The sequence below is a fragment of the Phaenicophaeus curvirostris genome, chromosome 9 (genome assembly GCF_032191515.1).
Source record: "Phaenicophaeus curvirostris isolate KB17595 chromosome 9, BPBGC_Pcur_1.0, whole genome shotgun sequence".
NCBI classification, from domain to species: domain Eukaryota; kingdom Metazoa; phylum Chordata; class Aves; order Cuculiformes; family Cuculidae; genus Phaenicophaeus; species Phaenicophaeus curvirostris.
This window is the reverse complement of record NC_091400.1, coordinates 22,519,944-22,542,475: the sequence shown is the minus strand read 5'-3', so window position 1 is coordinate 22,542,475 and position 22,532 is coordinate 22,519,944. Positions and strand designations below refer to the sequence as shown.

General features: G+C 39.9%; 1 protein-coding gene across 5 annotated transcripts in view; it reads right to left on the bottom strand.

The window, feature by feature from the left end:
* The window catches only part of RPS24 (ribosomal protein S24), a 449,404-nt gene that overhangs the window by 424,076 nt on the left and 2,796 nt on the right, over window positions 1-22,532 (bottom strand). The window contains exons 5-7 of one of the 5 annotated variants that reach the window (XM_069863890.1): window positions 22,138-22,155; window positions 20,108-20,143; window positions 19,172-19,262 (exon numbers count right to left, since the gene is read on the bottom strand). The exons of 3 other annotated variants lie outside the window; for them this stretch is intronic. In XM_069863890.1, coding sequence (XP_069719991.1) covers window positions 22,150-22,155 — 6 coding nt within the window. In that variant the 3' untranslated portion in view covers window positions 19,172-19,262; window positions 20,108-20,143; window positions 22,138-22,149. Of the gene's footprint in view, window positions 1-19,171; window positions 19,263-20,107; window positions 20,144-22,137; window positions 22,156-22,532 lie in introns of those variants that run through there. One more of the 5 variants, XM_069863891.1, reaches the window with a different exon arrangement.

Here is a 22,532-nt window from a genome sequence, read left to right as displayed (position 1 = left end):
ATACGCAACAAAATCAGGAACTGCTTTACCCTCCGCCAGTGCTTTGAACAAGTTATAGAACAGCCCTCCCATCTTATTACGTGCACCATTCTAGAAGCTGTCTGTATCTTACTAGAGCACAGCACATGCAGCATACATTTCACAGGCAACACTATTAGCTCTTTACGCTGTAGCAATCTGCACCACTAAACACTAGCAAATAGGGTCAAGGCTCCTGGCTTTTTGTGCTAGAAAAAAAGATCAGCTCTTTGAAGTGCTGATCCAAAGCCTAATAAAGCCAGTGGAGCTGCTCATTTTTTTATACACCCTGATTAAGAGTGCCAAACCAAAGTGACTCTGGGTCCAGGCTGAGAGCCTCAGGCACACACCAGACACTGCTACGGCTGCCCAGCACAGGCAGGGCAAGGCCCATCCCACCACTCCAGCCAGGAAACAGGGATTTACAGGCATTTCCCTGGGGATGGAGACAGACAGGTGCCAGCCAGGTACAGGTGAGACACAGGTACAGCTGTCACTGCACTGTTCAGCCCCCTTGAAGGGCTCTAAGGGCAGCCAAGGCTTTCTAAATGGCCCTCCCTTACCAATGGCTCCCTTGCTACACTTGAGTGAGAGCCTCTCAAGGCTAAGCCCAATGAAAATCAACACATTATTTCCCCTAAGGACCCTAATTGTTCAGGTGCAGTGTTAGAAGTGCAAGAACGTTCATTCAATAGCAGTTTATTTTATAATTCTCTTCATAGAGACTAAAATATTGGGAAATCCTTGTCAAAGAAAGGTATCAGTTCAATTCATGGAGAAACATTACAATTCATTCAAGTATAAAGTGACAAAAGCTATTGCAAAAGGCAATTATGTTATAAAGTCCACAATATTCACAATTATGTTCAGATACCCGCAATTGCCTACAGGAAAGCTGGGGAAGGGCTCCGTATCAGGGAGTGCAGGCATAGGATGAGGGGAACAGTTTTAAACTGGAAGAAAGGAGATTAAGGTGAGATACCAGAAAGAAATCTTTTCCTGAGAGGGTGGTGAGGCCCTGGCACAGGTCGCCCAGGGTAGTTGTGGCTGCCCTGTCCTTGGAGGCATTCCAGGCCAGGCTGGATGTGGATTGGAGCAACCTGATCCAGTGGGAGGTGACCCTGCCCATGGCAAGGGGTGGAACTATTCTATGAATTTAATTCCATTTTTACTCAAAACAGGTGAGGAACCCTTTTGGATACTAAGTATTCAAAAAGAAAACAAGCTATAAAAATTTTTAAAAACATAAGGACAAAAAATATCAAGAATTGTAGGATCAAGTGAAAACTACGATGGGGACCCTTTATAGAAGGCAACTCTTACCATACTCCCCTCCCCAGAAAATAATACCACAAACCAAAATTACATTAATCATGTCTGGCTCTGTTTAAAAACAGGAAACAGATATCTAAAAAGCTAGAATAAGAAGAAAATCACTGTTTTCCTCTACATTCACATATCCATTAGAGGGGTTTTAAATGCATTTTATGAATCTCTACCTACTTCTGTAATTCTCTGCAGGGATATAGTAGTGATACCTCATAGAAGATAATTAGAGAACAGTGCACACAAAAATAGAATGTATGCAAGCTACAATAATAGGAGAGAGAGAAGGTGGAAGAAAGAATTAGCACTAGCAATTGGGAAATGATATGGTATGAAGCAAGGTAGCATTCCCACATGGATTAGTTTAAAACATACCACAAGGCTTTGTTCTGTTTTCTTCAGAGAGAAGAGCTGTGTATGAAATAAAAGTACCATTTAAAACCAGATAATTCACATTCGAATTTGATTGAGATAGAACTTACTCTGTCAGATATCTGAAACTGGAAAGGTAATTTCTGCTCCTCACAGCAAATTCTTTAGTATTCCTTCTCAAGCAGCCCCACCCCAATAGCACCTTTGTTATATATGACTATCTCCAAGATTTTTAGAAGGTTTTAGAGTTAGGCAGCCTTAGTAACCATTTTCTAGCTTAACTACATACATGGAGACCTCAGTCCTCTCTATAACTACCTGAAAGGAGGTTGTAGAGAGGAGGGTGCTGGCCTCTTCTCCCAAGTGACAGGGGACAGGACAAGAGGGAATGGCCTCAAGCTCCGCCAGGGGAGATTTAGGCTGGGTGTTAGGAAAAAATTCTTCACAGAAAGGGTCATTGGGCACTGGAACAGGCTGACCAGGGAGGGGGTTGAGCCACCTTCCCTGGAGGTGTTTAAGGCACGGGTGGACGAGGTGCTAAGGGGCATGGTTTAGTGTTTGATAGGAATGGTTGGACTCGATGATCTGGTGGGTCTCTTCCAACCTGGTTATTCTGTGATTCTATGATTCTATGGGTGCACACGGGTATGATTTTTGGTTATGAAAAAACTCCTTAAAACTTGCACCTTTCTTCCAGACCTTGTTCCAATATTGGTGCTATGAAGATATCTGAACCCAGACAGCTCTTCCTCACGTTTTTGTAATGCACAGCTAACACGACTTCTTCGCGCACAGCCCAGCAGAATGTGCAGCTGGCAACCAAGCTGGCTGGTAAGCCTGGGAGCCATACCATGAGTTCTGCCTCCTTTTCAGTGCCCTGCGGCAGCCTGCAAGGTCACAACCTGCTTTGGGGTTCAAGTTGTCCAAAGCATAGACAGTTCCCTGAGGACCCGATACCTGGGGAGCTGACAAGACTGGTTTGGAAGGATCCATAGTCTAGGACACAGGGCAGGGCTAACCAAGGAGGAGCACTTGTGTTCTGCTCACAGTTGACAATTACCTGCAGAAAGCCATTTTACCTTTTTATACACCCGTACTCCACATCGACTGACAAATACAAGAGTTAAAAGTAGGAGGTTGGACAGGGATAATTTACGTCATCCAGGAAAAGGCAATTCAGTGAGTTTTGGCCTTTCGGCATCATCCTTGTCAGAGGGAATATGATAGATAAATCCAATAATGCAAGGTAACAACAGGGATACTGGCTTTCCAACCCATAGCCAACAACTGCAGTGAAAAACCAGAGCTGGATACCAGGCTTGGCCTCTTTTAGGAGACGAATTCTTACTGCAGCTTTTCATCCTGAAACCTCAGTGCTCCCAAGACACAAGTTCAAACAGCATATTAGTTTACCCATTTGCTTGTCCTGACTGGGTTTTTTAAGGAAAAAAAAACTGATAATAATTCATCTTTCCAGGCTCTCTTGACACCTGTTTTTTAGTCCAGCTTTATTTACTTAATTTGTCCTTTAAACACATATGAATTCAAGTGACTCCACCATAGGGAGCTCACAGTTAATAACTTAGGAAGAAGGCAGAAGTTGATGAAAGGAAGCACATCTTGAACGGAAAGGAAAGTATCTAAATTAAAACATTGGATCAGGCACCTTCATGAGCCACAAACCCTTTCTGTCCCTGCTCCCTATCAGCCAGATCATTAGCTAAATAAATGATAGTTAAAAACCCATTAACAAAAGTCAGATTTACTAGGCTTGATCAATTAGGTTTTCCAACTGTAAAAATATCCTAACACTCATGCCTCAAGGAGAAAGCTCCTTCTGCTGAAGGTATTAAGCAATTTACGATCACTGCCTCCCTTTCCAATCCCTTCAGCAAATGGAGAGTTAGCGGGGAGGTGGAAGGAAGGGCTTCTACTTTCCAATATTCACAGCAAGGCTGGACTCTTCAGTTTCCGTTTTAATTAATTTTATTTATTTCACTCTTTCCTGCTCGCAAACTCTGAGCAGGGAGTGAAAAGCAAGATAGATCCCACTAGATAAAAATGTCTGGATTTCATCTTGCCAGTTTGGTCCTTTTTCCCCACCAGGGTTCATACCAAGACTGTGGTGGAACTGCTGGCTGCAACCACTCAAGCTCAACAGCCCAGTGGGACTAATTACTGCATTTACAGTAAAACATACAAGGAAATATATCTCCCCATCTGTATATAGCCAAGTTTACTGAAGGATAACCTACTACATTACACAGATTAATACTCCAGTGAGTAAATTAATCCTCAGAATTTCACTCACTACTTGCTGCTTATAAATTTTAATTGGCTCTAAACTGCAACATGAATTTATGTGAATGTATATTGATGAAGTAGAAGGGATCAGAAATTACTCTATCAACACCCAGAGATAAGATAACACAATATGTTGGGACCAATTTATAAATATATATAAATGTTTGCAAAGCAGGATTACAACTTGTTTTATAGATGTATCATCATAGCTCATGTGTAACTCCACGGAAGAGGAAAGCAGCAGCGTTATATGAGAATGAAAGGCCATTTCAGAAGTGAAATATTCCCCTTTTACGAAAAGCCAAATCCAAAGCTGGAAAGTAAGCAGTGCTTTTGGTATTTTTGATTGTACCATTATTGATCACAGCCAATCGATACCACCAGTACAGTACTCAGAACAGCTTTACAATATGCTGACACCCTGCTATACCGTACAAGCAGATATTTCTACAACAATGTAACATAGCACCAGATTTTCAAAGGTATTAGAAGCGCTTAATGATATAGACTGGCATCTTAAGGAAATCATACACCTTTCTCTGTGATACATACTTGTTTACAAAGACCCAGTTCACTGGTTAACTTTTCGACAGTGAAGTAGAATAGAACTTGTTGCCCAAAATGCTACAAGGACTGCTTAAAACGTCTCTTTCTCTTTTAAACAATTTACAATAATATAGTTTGTTAATCCTGAAACACAGCACTCATTATTTGAATGGCAGTAACAGCAAATGTTCTACCACTGCCCAAGACAGCAAGGGCATCTACTACACACTAGGCATCTCTGTGAAATACAGCAGCAATTAACAAGGTAGAGAATCAGAGAACTAACATACTTTAAAACTATTGACATCAAGACTTCTCAAACCCCCAGTAAAATAAAACACCAAGCGTATCCCTTTTCTCCTGCCCAAATGTAAATAGCTTCCTGAATGCCAGAAAAAGCTATTTGAGGGCCACCTCCCATCCATGCTTTGCAGTTACACATTTTTTTCAATTAAAACCCTTTTTCTAGATTTTTCTTTTTAATATATGTTCTTTATCCACTTAACAGCATGTTCCTTTTACTTTCTTATATTCTTTGTTGTTTGTTTGTAACACCATAAAGGACAACTTATAGTCTGAACTGCCGCTAAGCCTGTTTTGGTTTTACTTAAAAGTAAAACTGACCAAATTGCAGTCAGATGCTATTTAACTCACCTTTAAATTTCCACTCTTTATTTTAACCATTTTCAACTACTGAATAAAAGCAGGGAAGCTCCAACAGTCTTAAACATAGATCTGAGAGTTTTCCTACCTTTATCTGAGTTCACAACTTCTTAAGGCTGCTCTCCTTGAATTTCAGGTTAAGCTGCTGATCCCTAAAGCATTCAACCACATCTCAGTTAAGCAACCACTCTTCCACATCTTCACCCTGAAGAAAGGAGCCTATGAATGCTCAGCCATCCAGCCCTGATCCTCTTTTCTCAGGGCTTGCAGCTTCCGAGCAGCCACCATGGAGAAACCGCCAGGCCTCAACTGTGATAGCAGGAAAAGCCACCTGCCTCCCTCCTCTCTGACTGAAAGCAGGTGTGTTACCCCCTCACCTGCCACCCCTGCTGCTCAGCAAACCAGCATCAGCTGTGTTGTTACCACGCAGTACCGGCAGCTGGGCTTGGATACAACCCTTCATATCAAGGCTAATGCTGTTCAGCCTGCTAGAAGGAGTCTGTTGATAAACTGTCTTTTATTCATAGAATAAATAAGCTAAATTTGAATTTGTTTCGTGTGCTTTAGTAATACATAACACTGTCCTGTTTCCATTCATAATGTACCAATATGTGAGGCTGCATCTCAAATCTTGTGTTCAGTTTTGGGCCCCTCAGTACAAGAAAGACCTTGAGGTGCTGGTGGAAGGGAATGAACCTGGGGAGGGGTGTGGAGCACAAGTCTTATGAGGAGCAGCTGAGGGAGCTAGGATTGTTTAGTTTCAAGGAGGCTGAGGGAAGACCTTATCGCCCTCTATAGCTCCCTGAAAGTAGGGTGTAGTGAGGTGAGTGCTGGTGTCTTCTCCCAAGAATCAAGCAATAGGGTGACAGAAAATGGTCTCCGGGGAGGTTTAGATTGATATTAGAGAAAAAAAATTTATTTACAGGAAGAGCTGTATAACACTGAAACAGGCTGCCCAGGGAAGTGTTGGAATCTCCATCCCTGGAGATATTCAAAAAACATGTAGATGTGGCACTTTGGGACATGGTTTAGCGCACACAGTGGTGTTGGGCTGATAGTTGGACTGGATGCTCTTATAGGGCTTTTCCAACCATAACAATGTAATGATTCTGTATGTTTTGGAATGAGCTCTTCTTGGTAAGATCTTAGCACTTTTTACACAACATTTCTTATGTATTTGTTCTTTTATTCCCTTTGGAAAGAGTAAAGCATACAACAGAGCCTTTTATGATCCTTGGTATGTATTGCACCATGTTATCCTCCATTTCTATTATTGCATGCTATATCAGAAGATGGCCCTTGATTTGAGTTTCTCTCTCAGGTACTATCCAATCTCTCCAATTTTCCCTAGATAGAAGGGGTTCAGAGTTCTCTGGCTGAGAGCTTAGTAGGGAAGAGCATTACCTTTTCTAGGACGCTTTACTGCTTTGACAAGTTTTAGGAAAACAAATACAGAAATTAGCCTCTTGAAAAAACGCTGGGCCAAAATATCAAAGAAATAGACAACCAAGTTCTTCAGAATGATTTTAGCTAGAGAAGTCAACCTAGCATATTACATGCAGGCTAATAAACTAATCAGATAGTAAATATTAGAAGACTTACTCATTCATTAGACTAATTGAGCTAATGCTGTCCAGACACTAAAATATGAGGTATGAAAGCTATATGCAAACAAAACAGATATAATGACTTCCTGATAAATACTTTCAGGCTGAACAAGGTTAGAGAGTATTACTCAAGGGTAGCAGAAAGATTTCCTTTGCACAGCAGCAATAATCTATATATCCACAGAGAATATAGATACATGATTGAGATCTGCAGCATGCTACGCTCACTGCAGCGGTAGAGGTAACGTTGCAGCTAAGTTTTTATTAGAAGCCAGCATCTCTGAATTCACATACTATGATTCTATGATTTTCTACTAAATTTTGGGGAAAATGGACACAAGGTGCTTGAACTAAAGGGTTGGCAAGGAGGGAAGGATGAAGCAGTCATTGGACTTCAGTCTAATTTATTTGCTACCTTCTCAACAAACAATAATCCTTTGGAAAAGACAGGAAATAGAGTTTTTAAGTCATATATACCTAGAAGATCAATGCAATCCTGTTTCTTAAAGTTAAGATTATAAATAGATATCAAATCAGATCATTAGCTCTGAGGTAAAATTCTTTGCTCAAGACCAAATCTTCCTAATTTGGAATTTTTTTTTTCCTCTGACAAATAAAACATTGAAAGCCTTAGGAAAGAATAAAGGAAGAAAGGTGAAGGGAATATTATATATGGAAATGAGAAAGAGTAAAGAAGAGTTTTAAAAACAGAGTAGAAGGGGAGAGGAAAGCCAAAGGACAGTGCAGATTCTGGAGCTAGTTTGGAGAGAGAAGGTGGTTCTCCAAAACTGAAACTCTTTCTTTCACCCCTCTTTCTAACCTAATTGAAGGAATTAAGTTCCCAAGTTCAGAGAGTCTTGTTGGTATCCTGGTCCTGTATGTGGCAACTATGCAACTTCCATCTTAAAAATGGTTACCCTAAATTAATATTAAGAATACACATTCTTCCTGGAATGAATAAAATGGAATAGTTTAACAATAATTATATCAATGTCTATCAATGAATAGTAAGGAATTCAAACTGAAAGAAAACAATTCAGAGAATTACTTTCAAGGGGGCTTTCCTAAAATTGTGGCTTTCTTATGGTGCTGATTGCTTGTATATAACCTGTGAGTTACGAGACTCGCACTGAAGTGATAGAAATCCCATCACTTACTATTCTGTATAAGATATCCTCTAATTTGATATGAAAGTGTAAAAATGTTTTGAGAAATAGATCTCGGCAGAATTTACTGCAGATGCCCTTCAAGCCTCTTCCAGTGGAATCATTTATCAAATATGTGAGAACATGTCAGAGTGAGGATTTCAAATATATAAAATTGCATTTTATATATGGATTAATGAAAGAAGTAATAAATCAAGAAAGACTGCTGTGCTCTGATTACTCTCAGTTCCTCATATACAACTTCTTTTAATGTCCTACCTGCAAGGCCAAGGGGGAAAAGATAGCACAGGAAAAGATGAGACTGGAGAGAATCCACTTTCCTCTTCATAGAGATTCTACCTATTGCTGCTTGCCCTTGTTTTTCATTGTAGATGACTTAGACCAACATTGGTTCTTTATCTACAATGAAGCATGGCAATTTTAGGCATCATTATACCTCTTTTGTCCCCAATTTGGTCAGCTGCAGCCTTACTACTGATGCTGGTAGCTAGATATCATCCCTAAAGGTCTCAGTTAAAACAGAAAACAGCATTGATTGAACTGTCTAATCTAACCAAGATAACTTGTTAGAAGATGAAATGAACCAAGTGAGAACATCTACATCAAAGGGGTGTGCCAACTAATTTATCAGAGGTTTTTTAATGATGTGAATTTACCATATATACAAACCAGAAATGTCATAGAAATGCACTAGTTTTCATGGTTTCCACTCAGATAGCTCCTGGCAGGTAGCATGCAAGCAGAGTCCAAGAGTCTTTGCCTCAATAAAGCAAATCTTCCTTCTTTAGCTTGTGGAATCTGTCTTGGTTTATTTTCTTTCAGGCACTATAATGTCTTTGGGAAAGAGTGTAAATGATGTAGAGACATTTTGGGATCCCAGCAGTGGAGGGCTATACGACTTGTAATCACAAGAGCTCTGACAATATTTGCTGCTCTGCTGCTGGAAAATCCCCCTTGCCTATCCTGAAGCTTTTATTTTCTCCTTATCTCTCATTTGCATTCTCTCTTTCATCCGAACAACACCACAAGTTCAGCATTTCGACAGGTTGTCATCAGTATCATTCCTATCCTGAGGGCTGGATCCATGCTGTACAATTGTTCTCCATGGGCTCTTTCATCTTCCCTGTGTAGCATTAAGGAGGATGCACAAATATTTCAATGTTTTAGCACGCATACCAATGTAGAAAAGGGCAATAACACATTTTAGCATTCAAAAGAGCGGATGCCAGATTAATATGACAAACCTGGAAGAAGGTAGATAGATAGCCAGGAAAAGATGACATAAGGTGCAGGAGAAAGGGGTTTAAATTGGTGTTGAAATAAGCCACGTTAGCACTGGTGTCACGAATTCATAGTGTGTTTGCATACCACAGCAAGTGTTTGTTTTCCTCTTAGAGACAGCTTGTGTTTGTTATAGCTGACAAGAAGAAAGGTGAGGAAGAAAGAGCTAGTATGTTTTAAAGTATGATAGGAAAGAAAAAAAAAATAGTTTTTTACATTTTCCTGGTGTCTGGAGATGAGTTTGCTGTCAGCAATTTAAACAGATTGTAGCTGGTGAGGGGTGGGAGTCCTTCAAAAGGAGGGATACAGGGAAACAAAGTGGGAATCATGGGCTAAATTCTGAATACTGAACTGGCCAGGATGCAGGCTGACAGAGGTCTCTAGAAACCTGAACAGACACTGGTGACTTCAGAAGCCATTTGGTAGTGATTTTAAGCCACCTGTATTTAGTATCCTATTGACATGACATAAAAGTGCTAAGATTGTACCTATCCCGTAGTTAAAAAGGAGCAGATTATCTGCGAATTCCACATACACACACATCACTTCACTTGCAGTGCAGTTCAACTCCAAAAAGAGACCTTAAGCCTTCCAGTACTGAAAGGGGCTACAGAAAAGCTGGGGAGGGGCTCTTGATCAGGGAGTGCAGGAATAGGATGAGGGAAAATGGTTTGAAGCTGAAAAAGGAGGGATTTAGAGGACATCTTAGGAAGAAAAGTTTTCTTCCTAAGCAAGGAAGAAAAGGTTAGGCACTGGCACAGGCTGCCTGAAGCCCTTGTGGCTGCCCCTGGAGGTGTTCCAGGCCAGGTTGGATGGGGCTCTGAGCAACCTGATCCACGGGGAGGGGGTGGAACTAGATAGACTTTGAAGTCCCTTCCAACCCAAACCATTCTATCATTCTTTTGAATGGTTTAGACCCTTCAGACATGAAATGCATCTGGCATTTGCCCTCAAAGGCAAGAAACTGCACTATGAGATGCTGCTTTGAGTCAGGAAGAAACCTATGTTTACAAATAGGTGACTGATTCAGTCTTGTTTACTTGCATCTATCAAATCAATTTATCAATTAATTTTAATTCATCAAAGTGCTCCTGTGTACGTTTAAATCTGTATCTTTTCAGGAAAACCTCTCAACAATAAGACAAAACCTGAAATATGTACTTAAATGTTTTCATGAACTTAATCTCTGAATCCAGAAACTGACAGTGCTCTTTTTTTTTTTTTAAACAGCATGGAAAAAAAAAACCTCATTAGAAGACAGCTGGAATGTAAACACAAATCACAATAATTGGCTTTTACGTATTTTCATGAGGGTTCTTCAGATGCTTGTTTTTACTGCACAAGTGCAATATTGTAGATATACAGTGAAGCCCTCTTCAGAGAATGATTGATACATGGGTAAAATACTTAAACACATTCCCTAGTGATGTAAATCTAAATAAAGGCCAGGACATGAGAAAAACAAATATGCAAACCCTCAAGTTCTTTAAAATTCTGTTATTCACAAGAGTTTCACTGTCTCTAGTGAGCTAGGTTGTTGAGCTTCCATCAGCAGTGCAAGAAGAGAAGGAGAAATTGCCCAACAAGGTGTCATAGAAATACAGCTACCCTCTTCTGGACATGACCACAGACCTGAAAATTAACCCTTTATTGTCTCTCAGAGTATTTGGTAGAGATTTTTTCTAATTGGAGAATCCTACCCAGATAAAAATAACTAATGAAGTTAATAATAACCATCACTTGTCTGCTGTGTGAACTTCTGGGATGAACCACACTTCAGTTTCTTCTTGTATTTCAGTTAAAAGTTACCCTATTCTGGCTACTGAGCAACAAGCACTGAGTGACAGTCCTACCACAAAATACCATTTTCATTTTGCATCTCAATTCTCAGCTTCTAAACTTGCAATACCTAGGAAAAAAGGCCCCCTCAGAGCAGCCTCTTATCCAGGCTGAACCACCCCAACTGTCTTAGCCTGTCCTCATATGGAAGGTGCTCCACCCCCTCAGGTCAACAATAGGAAATCAGTAGGAAAAATCTGTCTTCCAGAGGATGTCTTCCAGCCTTCTAACTTACCAACTTGACTTTGAGCTGGGGATAGATTATAAGAGGTAAGGTCTTGTTACCAGCTTTTATGGAGTGCCTTTCAAGTCATTCTGACCACACCCAGGCATTAAGCTACCTGAAGCCTCACATGGATGCAGATGTCTCTAGAGAGCACAGGCATCTGGCCCACACACACTGAAAAAGCTGAATTAACTCCTATACTATAAATAATGAGTGAATGTGCCACTATCATATCCCCAAACTACAGCTTCTGTAAGAGCACGGAACATTCCTGTTTCTTAAAGGGTGTCATGCAGAGCAAACCTCTCAGTCTTAATTACAAAACAAAATAATAATATGATCCTCCTACTGTATGTCTTTATTTACCCTCTCATCTGCTCTGGCATTTTAATATCGAAGTTTTAGCTAGAAACAGATGCCTCAGCTTTAGCACCCTCTTGTAATGGCTTAATGCTCTAGGTACAAGCTAAGACAGAGGAGAAGGATGCTACACCAAGTACAAGTTTTGAGCAAATGGGTTTGAATATTCATTAAACAACATTTAATTTAAACACCCAAACTCTAAAAGCAGCAACATATGGGCCTGTTTTATTTTACATAAACTGAATAGGAGGTTGTGCCATTAGTTTCTGCAGACATAATGTTCATTACAAATGAAGTATGTTTTCCTTTAGGGAACATGCCACCATTTCTGTAGTGCTGTCATTCCTCCAAAAGGTTCTGTGTATTTGCCATATGAAACACTCTTCCCAGGAATGTGCTTCAAAAATGTAAACAAAATTCCCATAGATCTTCATCAACAAATGGAACCTGGGGCAAATGAGCTCCTTTAATGAGAAACAAACAAAGAGAAGAGCCCTCCCTTTTCAGTATTTTACCATATTTTAGAGACCGTATCAACTACATGGGTTTTCCCCTTACTTTGTGATTGAGCATTTCTGCATCAGTAACTGCATGATACATGGTTCTACAGTCCTCTGCTGGCTGAAGGATTGCTCTGCACAGTCTCTTTGAGAACCTCAGCTGTTTTCTTGCACATATCTTCACTGAAAAGCAAAATATTTGCTCTTGAAGGCTGTATAGATTGAAAACGGCTAGATAAACACATCTTATTACTCAGTAAGCTCCACAAACATGTTCCTGCACTTCACATCCCATGACAGCTACTTAAGTGGTAAAACAAAAAGAGGCTCAGGGTGGCAAGTACTTGGAGAATTAGGCTGAAAACCAACAGAAAAGTATCACCATATCTGAGATTGGAGGATCTGTTCTCTTGGCATTGCTGTAACTGTCACTGAAGTTACTGACAAGTCTTCACTGAAGACTGGACCTCAGAAGTACCTTATGCATAATGTCTGATTGTCAGGGGTCTGTTGTAGTACTAGAATCAATGAATAGAGGTAAAAAGAGTAGAAAGGGACTGAGATGCTTGTTTTGTACAGGGTTTTTTTTGGGGGGGGGGGGGGGGAGACGGGGCATTTGTTTGATTTTTTTTTTTAATTGAGAAACTGTCTAGAAACTATTTTGTATCTTTAGTTAAGAAAACAGGTTAATGTAAGACTGAAGAAGTGTGACACCTTAATATACCTTGGAAGTTATTGCCTTGGATCCACAGAAAAGCAGCCCTACAAAATGCTCTACCATCTTCCCTCAACCCTGCCAACAACAACTTCAGGTTCCTCCATGGTTTTTTTGCCATTTGTATCTACAAATGCAGTCGTGGACCACTGATCAACCACTAAGCAAGAGACTGATAAATTGCTTCATATAACCCATATGATAGTAGTTCATTCCTACACAGTCTATGGGAAGATAAAGCTAGAAAAAGCATCTACAAGCAGAACAAATATAAGAAACAAAGACACTATTGGGATGAAAAGGGAGGGGATGCAAAATAGAAACACAAGAAACATGGAGGTATATACATACACACACACACATATATATATATATATGCAAATAGTCATACAGAGGTAACATGTCCTCAAAGTGAGTGGAAAGGGCAAAGAGGTCTCCAAAAGCAGCGTGGTCCATATGGAAAATGCAGCCTGAATGAACGAACACACAGCTCAACACTGGTTTCAAAAATTCCATAACAGAAATGAGAGCTTCGAAAAATCAAGAGGGTTATGGATGTATTTCTGCGATAGGTGACAATCAGCAGGGTGTCAGTACTGAAGGGGACCCACGCAAAGCATCTTGAGAGGTTGCAGAAGAACAAAATGCTGGCCATTCAACATTTACACCAAACTAAAATAAAAAAAAATGCCACTGTGAAGTCTGCTCTAGACTTCTTTTGCACAATAAAAATTACCCCTTTCTTGATAGTCTTGTGACATGTGATCAAAAAAAGATTCTACAGGACAATGGCTGGACAAAGGTGAAACAGCATAACACTTCCAAAATCCAAGTTGCATCAAAAGGTGGTCACAGTCACTGTTTGGGGGTCAGCAAATGGAAACATCCACTGCAACTTTTCTAATCCTGACCAAGCCCTCACAGCAGAGGGTTGCCAGTAAATCAACAACATGCAAGATCTGCAATGTTTACATCCAACATTGGTCAATCAAAAAGGACCAGTTCTTCTCCATGACAAACAACACCTGACCGCATGTCTCACAAATGACTACTGAAGCTGCACAAACTGGTCTATGAAACCCTACCTCACCCAGCTTACTCACCAGATCTCCCTCTTCCACCAATGAGCACATTGTCAAACACCTTGACAACTCCCTGCAAGAGGTCTTCTGCAACCAAAGAGTATCTCAAAATGCCTTCAGAGTTTTATCAGTTCCAGGACTACAAAATTGTATGCTACCAAAATAGATAGACTTGCTTCTTGTTAGCAAAAATTCATATATTCTAATGGCTCTTATTTAATTTAATAAATTGTATTCTAAGCTGAGATTCACTGCTTTAAAGCTGATGGTTTAAAACAGCAATTATCTTTGCACCAACCTAATAAAACTCATAAGCCACTCCCATTGTAACTTCTACATTGCCTGTTAAGCCAGAGAGAAAACACTCCAATTTTCTACTTACAGCCACCACCGTCCAGGACATATGGATCTGAGGTAATTTGTTGCAGAAAAGTTTTATTATCAGTGATTGAAACCTGTTATCAAATCAAGACAAATGAGGCCTGGCTTAACAAACAGGCTAGCAACAATCAACAGAAAATGATAGCAGGGCAGTAGCTCCAGTACAATCGAATCCGATCATCAGGAAAGGCAGTGAAGCATGGTTCTAATGCAGGTCAGTTTGCAGCCTGGGCAGCTTCATTAGATAACAAGCTGTATTTTAACCCAATGAACACAAGTACAAACTGCTATCACCTGCCCCAGCAAAGCAGTGCACTTACACATCTTTTGCTGGTCATAAAACATTTACTGTGTTATGAGAAGTCACAGATGCTCCCAATGTCCTTCTGCCTCAGCACAATACTTGACCTGAACTGGGATCGCTGTGTATGAGCACCGCTAACTGGAAAGGAAGACTGAGCTTTTTTATTAGTAACACCGGCTGTTGACAGCTTGCTCTTGGAAAAAACACAATTATCTTTGAGCATATAGGATGCCTTTTTGCCACTTGTGCAGCTGTTTCATAAGCTGCAGCCTTCACAGAGAGCAAAGGCTACAATTAAGAGCAAATTTAGTGAATTCCAAACGAGGATAAAATTCCACAGGGAAATTTTGTTTTAAGACATAACTACAGTTCATAAATGTTAGCAAACATAAGACTAAGTGGCCCTTTAATCCCTTTAAAGCAAAGCATTTCAAAAGCATTTCCTAGGACATGCCTATTCCTGACACTGCTTGTCAAAGCTTAAAACTTTTCATTCTACCTCTTTGATGCACCAGAACAATACGTTCATAAGAATAACTTAGTCTTATTGTTCTTGTCATAGGAAGGTGATGAACAAAACAAATATTTGTCACCCATATTGTAAAGTTCTCCTGCTCAGATGAAACTTCTCCAGCATTTAGAGCAAAAAAAATTAATTAACTACTCTCATCAGGTTTCTTAGCACCACCAAAATGTCCATCCATAAAACAGCTCAACAGATCCAGTTTCACTCAAAGGAAGCATTCACAACTAGAATTTCAAACTTAGTGTGCTAATTTAGTATGAACAGCTGATACAGGACAAGGTTCTATTTCCTCTGTGCAAGAAATTAATGACACTGTTCTGTAGAGGACCTGATCAAAGTAATACAGACAAGTGAATGTTTCAGCTGTTGCAGATTTGCTACATACTCTATTCCTTATGTAACAGTCTCTGACTACCAATGATAGGACCCAACAGAATGGCAGGAGGATGGGCCAGGAGAAGGTAAGGTTGCACATTATGAAAAGGTTCTTCACCCAGAGGGTGGTGGAGCACTGGAACAGCTCCCCAGAGAAGCAGCCACAGCACCAAGCCTGACAATATTCCAGAAGAATTTGGACAACACCCTCAGACACATGGTGTGAATGTTGGGATTTGTCCTGTGCAGGGCCAGGAGTTGAACTCCATGATCCTTGGGTGTCCCTTCCAACTCAGGACATTCTGATTCTCTGAAATATTCTATGAACCAAAAGAACACACATTACCTTTTTATTCCTCTGACTACTGGTACAGCAGTCTTCCCACAGCATATTATACTACATTTATCTCAAGGCACTGACAGTACTAGCTTTATCTCTTTCCCTCCACATTTTTCTCAAGTCTGCTAGAAGCTGCTCTCTAGACAACCTATCTCATTGCTCAGGTGATGCCAAATTCTACCATCTTTCATCCATACCACAGCTCTTATCATTTTCTGTGACACCAAGACTGATTGCTGCTCCTCCAGACTGCATCCCTAGTAAATCTTTCTTTTATTTGCTGTGGTTTGCCTTTTGCCTTCTAGACCACCAACTCCTTCACACAGAAGCCACCATTACCTGGTGATGCCTCACTGGAAGAGGTGGAACCTCAGCAACAAGATGGACTACTCAATCCAGTTTCAACTAAGTCAAGCCCTGGGGCTTCTGCAGAGCTTTTCAAGTATTTCACAGGAGGACTTCAATTACTCTCACTACTCCAGCTACAAAACTTTGAGTCCTTCCTACACAAAAGCAGGCAAGTGACTAAAACTACTATCTGTATATGATGTTATGTGCCAAGAGCAGCAGGAAATAAAAGGGTACCTTCAGCACACAGTAGGGAAAGAAGTGAAGATTCCTGTTCATCAATGCTTTCCACTTAATTGTTTTACCTCCCACAGGAAAGGGGATTAACCTAGAATCTCTTCACAGCACGATACAGGCATTCAACTTCTGAATTACAGAACATCTGCTCACGTTGCCGAGACCTCAGCATAGGAAGGCAAAATGTTGGCAGAAGTTTGCAGGAATGCTTATCTCTCCAGACTGTGGAAGCACCAAGGTTTCAGATGATAGCTATTCAGTTGCCTGCCATTTGCCAGGTGGAAGAAAGACTGAGGAAAAGAATAACCACACCCAACACATTGCTGCAGAATAGTGGAAAACCTCCAATAGAGTGATCTCATCTAATCTATTAATTATAAATTGCTTAATGTAATTTTGTTCCCTCCAACGTTTTTTGTGCTTAATGCCTTGTATCAGAAGACAAGAGTGCATCTTAACAGACATGTGGTTATAACCAGGCAACAAGGAAAGAGTCTTCTTGTATGGGACCATGGGACCATCAGGTATTTTTTGTTATCAATCTTAAATGAAAATGGGGTATCAAATACCAAATTATGGTACCCAAGCAATGACAGCCTATTTCAATCCTTCTGCTTCAGAAAGTTGCTCTACCCCATAAATGAGCCTGTAATGAAAAGCACTTAAGACATTATAACACTGAAGAGGAGATCTTTAATCCTCCAACTCCAGGCTTAACTTATTCAAAAGGTACGTGTCCCTTGGAACAGCACTACTTACTATGTGGACATAAAACATAACTACATGAAGACAAAACATCAAGACTATGCAGAACATACATAACTTTATGCCAGCACTTATTTATAGATCCTTTGGTGAATGCTTCAAATTAAGGTAAGGATGCTCCTGGAAAGAGCAACTGTAACTTGTGCCAGCACTCCAGAGCTTTAAAGTAATAAACACTGGGAAAACACTAAGTGTATAGTCTTCACTGAAACAGATTGAATTGAATGGAAACAAAAACAACAGTCAAACAAAAATTATTACTTAAAGCTTCAGATCCAAAGCACAACTATTTTTAATGCATATTTTCCAAGTAGTTGACCTCTTTGGCACAGGGTAACTCCACTTCCTTTCAGCCTGTTTTAGAACAGTTGCTATACGAACCTTCTTTGTTTGTATTGCTGTGTTCACACCACCCCCTAGTGATTGTTCAATTATATTTAATAGCATGATTCTTCTTTATGTTGAACGCTACACACAAAGGGTTTACTATAGATGTTACCTTCAAAACAGATTTAGGTTTTAACTCTTAGCCTTGTGACCATAACATTTGCTCCTTACCTCTTACAATCTTTTTGGCTATTAGAAACTTACTGTCACCTACACAAAACATAACCGCAGATTCAGCAGCACAACGCACAAGCTGTATCCAAGTACACAAATCCCACTTGTAATACCCCTTAAAACCTTTGGGAAGAACGTATCCATCTTTGAAGGTCTGTCTGCCAAGTAAAAAAGCCTTTTAACTTACACAGGACTTCACTATCACGTGTCTTATCTCACCTTGCTACTTCCCACTGTTGGTCCCCAAAAGTCTGAATATGTCCACTATTCCACAAACTTTCACAGGACTTCAGAGTCAAAACTTAAAAGCAATTACTGAGCTTCACCACCCCCTTAGTCCAATGTTATGAGCTTACCTATGTTTAGACAAAATCAGAATGCCTATCCTTTCACCAGGGCAATTGCCTACTCATCTCAGTTTTTAACCTCAATGAAGGCAGAGGCATGAAGTACAGAAGTTACTGTACAGCTCTAGGTACAACACTGCTGCACACAGACAATAGCAATTCCAAGAGTTCAAGACTCAGTCCAACAATACTATAAGAGACATTGATTGCTACCAGATCTTATATGGAAATTACTGTATGAAGACAACAGTCCCCCTTCCAATCACATGAACTGTAACTATAGGGTTGTCTGTTCTTCTCCTAAGACACTAACAATGTTTTACTTGTATTACCAAATGTTGTAATTAAGTTAGCACCTTCGTCAGCAGAGCTTCCTAGCTTGTTTCAGTCCTATTTAAAGCATAAAACTTCTATTTTGCTTGCTACTCCAAACCCCTGTGCCAGAAAGTCCACACTTCTAGCACAGAGTATGCCTCATGCAGCCACCAATTCTATTTTAAATTACTTCTTTATCACCACTAGATGAAAAATGAAGTGTACTGCACGTTGCAGACCAGAGGCAGACACCAGAGCCTGTCCCTACCACCCAGGAACAAGAGTCATGCCTGACTCTTCATTAGCAAAAAAGCACGCAGCTTTGAATATCTCTGTCTACTTGTTCTCCCTTCAGCTATACCCCAGAATTATATATATTACAATATGGCCAGTCAAACAAGGACATATTAAAAGGATTTTCCAAACCACAGTTTAAACAACAGATGACAAAACCATACCTACCTCCACGAACTAGCGCTGCCTGCTTGGAATTAGGCGATACTACTACCTGTAGAAAGTTCTGATTCTCTTCAAATTGATACTCAAAACAAGACTTCTTTAATTATGAAAAGATTTTAATACAGTGCAAACAGTGCACCAGTCTTAAATCTGTCAAACTCGACAAATGGGAATTTTCAAATCAAAACTAATGGGCAAACCAGCATTTTACTGACATAGTTTATTTGATGTTAAAAGCCAGATGAGCTGCTTCTTTCCAGAAAAATTCTTTCTATACTTCTTCATAGAATAACAGTCTGTAAAGGAAAAGACAGATCAGTGCCAGACAATTAAAACAGTTCTTAAACATACCTTTATAGAGCCTGAAAAACGGGTTCCCTAACAAATCAGGTAAACCATTCTGCCCTAGGTGAATGTAAGGTTTGAAATTTCACAGTACTTCCATGGGAATAAATGAGACCATGGGTAATACCACTTCTGTCAAAAGCTCAACAAGTGACAATCGCTTTGTCAGCTTTCTGTTTAAGACATTACGCTCACTAGATCAGCTCCCCATTGGACTGTTTAAGTTGCTTTAAAATGAGTCCCTCAGACCATTTGTAATAGAACTAGAGTTCCATCTGTAACAGTTAATGCCCCCAGCACATCCAACTGACTCACGCTTCTGCACTAAAGATAAAAGCCCAGTCTAGGACTTGTCTAAGATAATAATTAGGGCCTTAAGATAATAATCTGTAAGAAAACAAATTAGTCCTCAAAATAGAAATCATATCACTTAAATGTATTAAAGACAGTAAAAAACAAGGTGTACTATACCCTCCTTAGCATACCTACGAAGGAAAACAAGCCTTGTTTCAAGTAACACTAAGAAATCAATAGTTCTAGCAACAGCAAACCTGAACTGCCTGATTTATTATTTCAGCCTTCATACTAATCAGGTATTTGACCCAAGTGGAAGCCATGAATTACCTACTTAGCAGTAATTGTAAATATCTAAGTCTTTTTTAGTCTTAACTCCTGCACTAGGTTCCGTATCAGCACAAGTACTGTGGTCTTTGCATAAATCAGCATTAGACCTATATCATCACAATGACTACAGACTACTGAACATCTACCCTTACCAAGTATTCTGAAGTCATACCTGTTATCCATTTTCCATCTGAAGTACGTTCATTTACTGAAAATGAAAAAGCATTAATTAATAAGAGAACAGTTTAATCAAAGATCTACTACTGCAGAAGATGGAGCTTTGAGGCTTTTTGCTGACTTTTTTTTTTCCAATCACCACAATGAAACATGATAGTAAAAACTCAAAGTTTTAACTACTGTAATGCATAAAGGCTCAGATTTCACACATTCCCTCAAACTCAAGATGAGACCTAACAAGAGCTGTTCAGAACTAAAATAATATTCAGAAAGCAATTGCATGTTCTATTATACCTACAGGCTGCAATGGTTTTAAGTGCTCATCCACCCACACTACAGTTGTGGCTTTATTAAAAGGTTGGACCAAGGGATTTGCCTTTCAATGTAGAAATGTCACTGTTCTGAATGCAGAGGGCACCCACATCTACTTGTTCCAAACTACTATGCAAGTTGAGCAAACTACAGAGCTACAAAAAGTATCAAATAGCACAAACTATTTAATCATTCTCTTGAAGCTGTGGGGAAAACTGAACAGGAGCTCTGAAGGAGCTCCACAGTTGATGTCTGACTTAGAAGCTGAAGAAAATCTATTCAAATAAGATTCATCACTTCCATAGTTTTCATGGCTGCATGGTACATCACATACAGAACAATGCAGACTTGCCTGAAGGTGTCTCAGAATTAAGTGCCTGGGCATTACTGATTTAAATAGTTGGAACAAATTGTATAGGTGGACTCCAAAATATATTCCAGGACTCCTATTAAAAATTGCTTCACATGGCTCTGAAAAGGTGGTGAACCATGCCACATCACGCTGAAACATGTATTTTTTTGAGACAAAACTAAGACAAGCATATTCCACAAGCTTTCCACAGAACTCTTCTCAAGGAAGTTTACCAGAAAGCAGATAAATTAAGCTTAATGCTGAAGACAAAGACTAACAAAATAGCTGAGTAAATACATCTAACCCATGAGTACTTATCAACTAGAAAACCATTTCAAAACACATTTAAAAACCTCAAACCCAGAACACAGTTGACCTACTACTGAGGCTGCATGCCAGTATGAGAAGCATCCGATGCAGAAGTCACAGCTGCTGTACACTGACCTCAGCACAGGTTCCTGGTCTTGATTTCGAAAGTGTTTATACAGTTTAAGAGAATTTCTACGAACTGGACAAGTCTAGTCATTCAAGTGACAGTCATTTGACCTTCTGCATTAACACTCAACAACAGGCACCTTCCATTGCAAAAGTCTTGAAGGCAAGGAGTTCACCCATACTACTGCTAACAGTGCAGCACAGAACATCTCCCTTGCCATCCACAAGAGGGTGTATGAGAGTGTCACTGCTATACTAAACACTGGTTTGTGCTGCTATACTACACACAACTGCAGAACTTCATCACTAAAACAATTAAAAGAAGAGAAAGGGCTCCAAGTCTTTATCTAGTGGAGTAGTTCCCTCATCTAGTGGTTTGAAGCAACACTGGTTTATTTCCATCCACGGATAACAAGAATTACACTTATGTATTAAGAACGTAATCCTGTGGAAATTTCTAATTGCATTGCGATTCACATCTTAACATGGAATGATGCAGGCCAGTAGTTAAGTACCATCTAACACAGACAACCGTGTTTTTTCCAAACACAATCTCAAAGGTACAGAGCTGTGATATGACTTAGTTTCAATAAAGATACATGACTCCTTTCACACAAAGGTTTAGTTACACATGCAACTGCACTGTACTGTACTGAATCAGAACCTGAGCTGCTCTGAACCAACGAGCCAAATAGCACCTAAATTTTTTTGATTTCTTCTCACTGGGAATTCCTTATTTTAGTAGTGTTTCACTAGTTTCAAACAATCTCATTTGCTATCAGCCAAATTTTACTTTTAAGTGGCAAGTAAAACAAGCTTAAAGACTACATGCGTGCATGCAAGGCAGTACAGTGCTTCCATTAACAATGGACATGTGTTTCAGTGATGGATAATTCAGTCACCACATCCATGCTCATTTCCAGTACCTGCTAGATACTTCATTTCTGATGGAGAGTTCCAAGAAAGTAGGAAAAAAAGGAAAAGTGAAGATTACTCAAGTTCAAGACATGATAACATTTTAGCAGCTACGAAACTAAGGCACCCAAACCCATGACCTTTTCTCCCCTTGCTGTAACTTGAAGACACCCACTTCACTGCATAGCTTACCCAGGGTTCTTCAGAGACAAAGAGCTGCTACAGAAGACGTCACCACACATCACATATTCCTCAGTTTTGGTGTTGAAAGACAAAGGAACTCTACCTCCCTCCAGGCTGCCAATCCACAGCACAGGAAGCTCCCAACAGAAGATAACTCTACCATCTTGGGCATCAGTCACTTACACCCAGGATAAAGCAGGCATTCTACCTTATTTCTATTTCA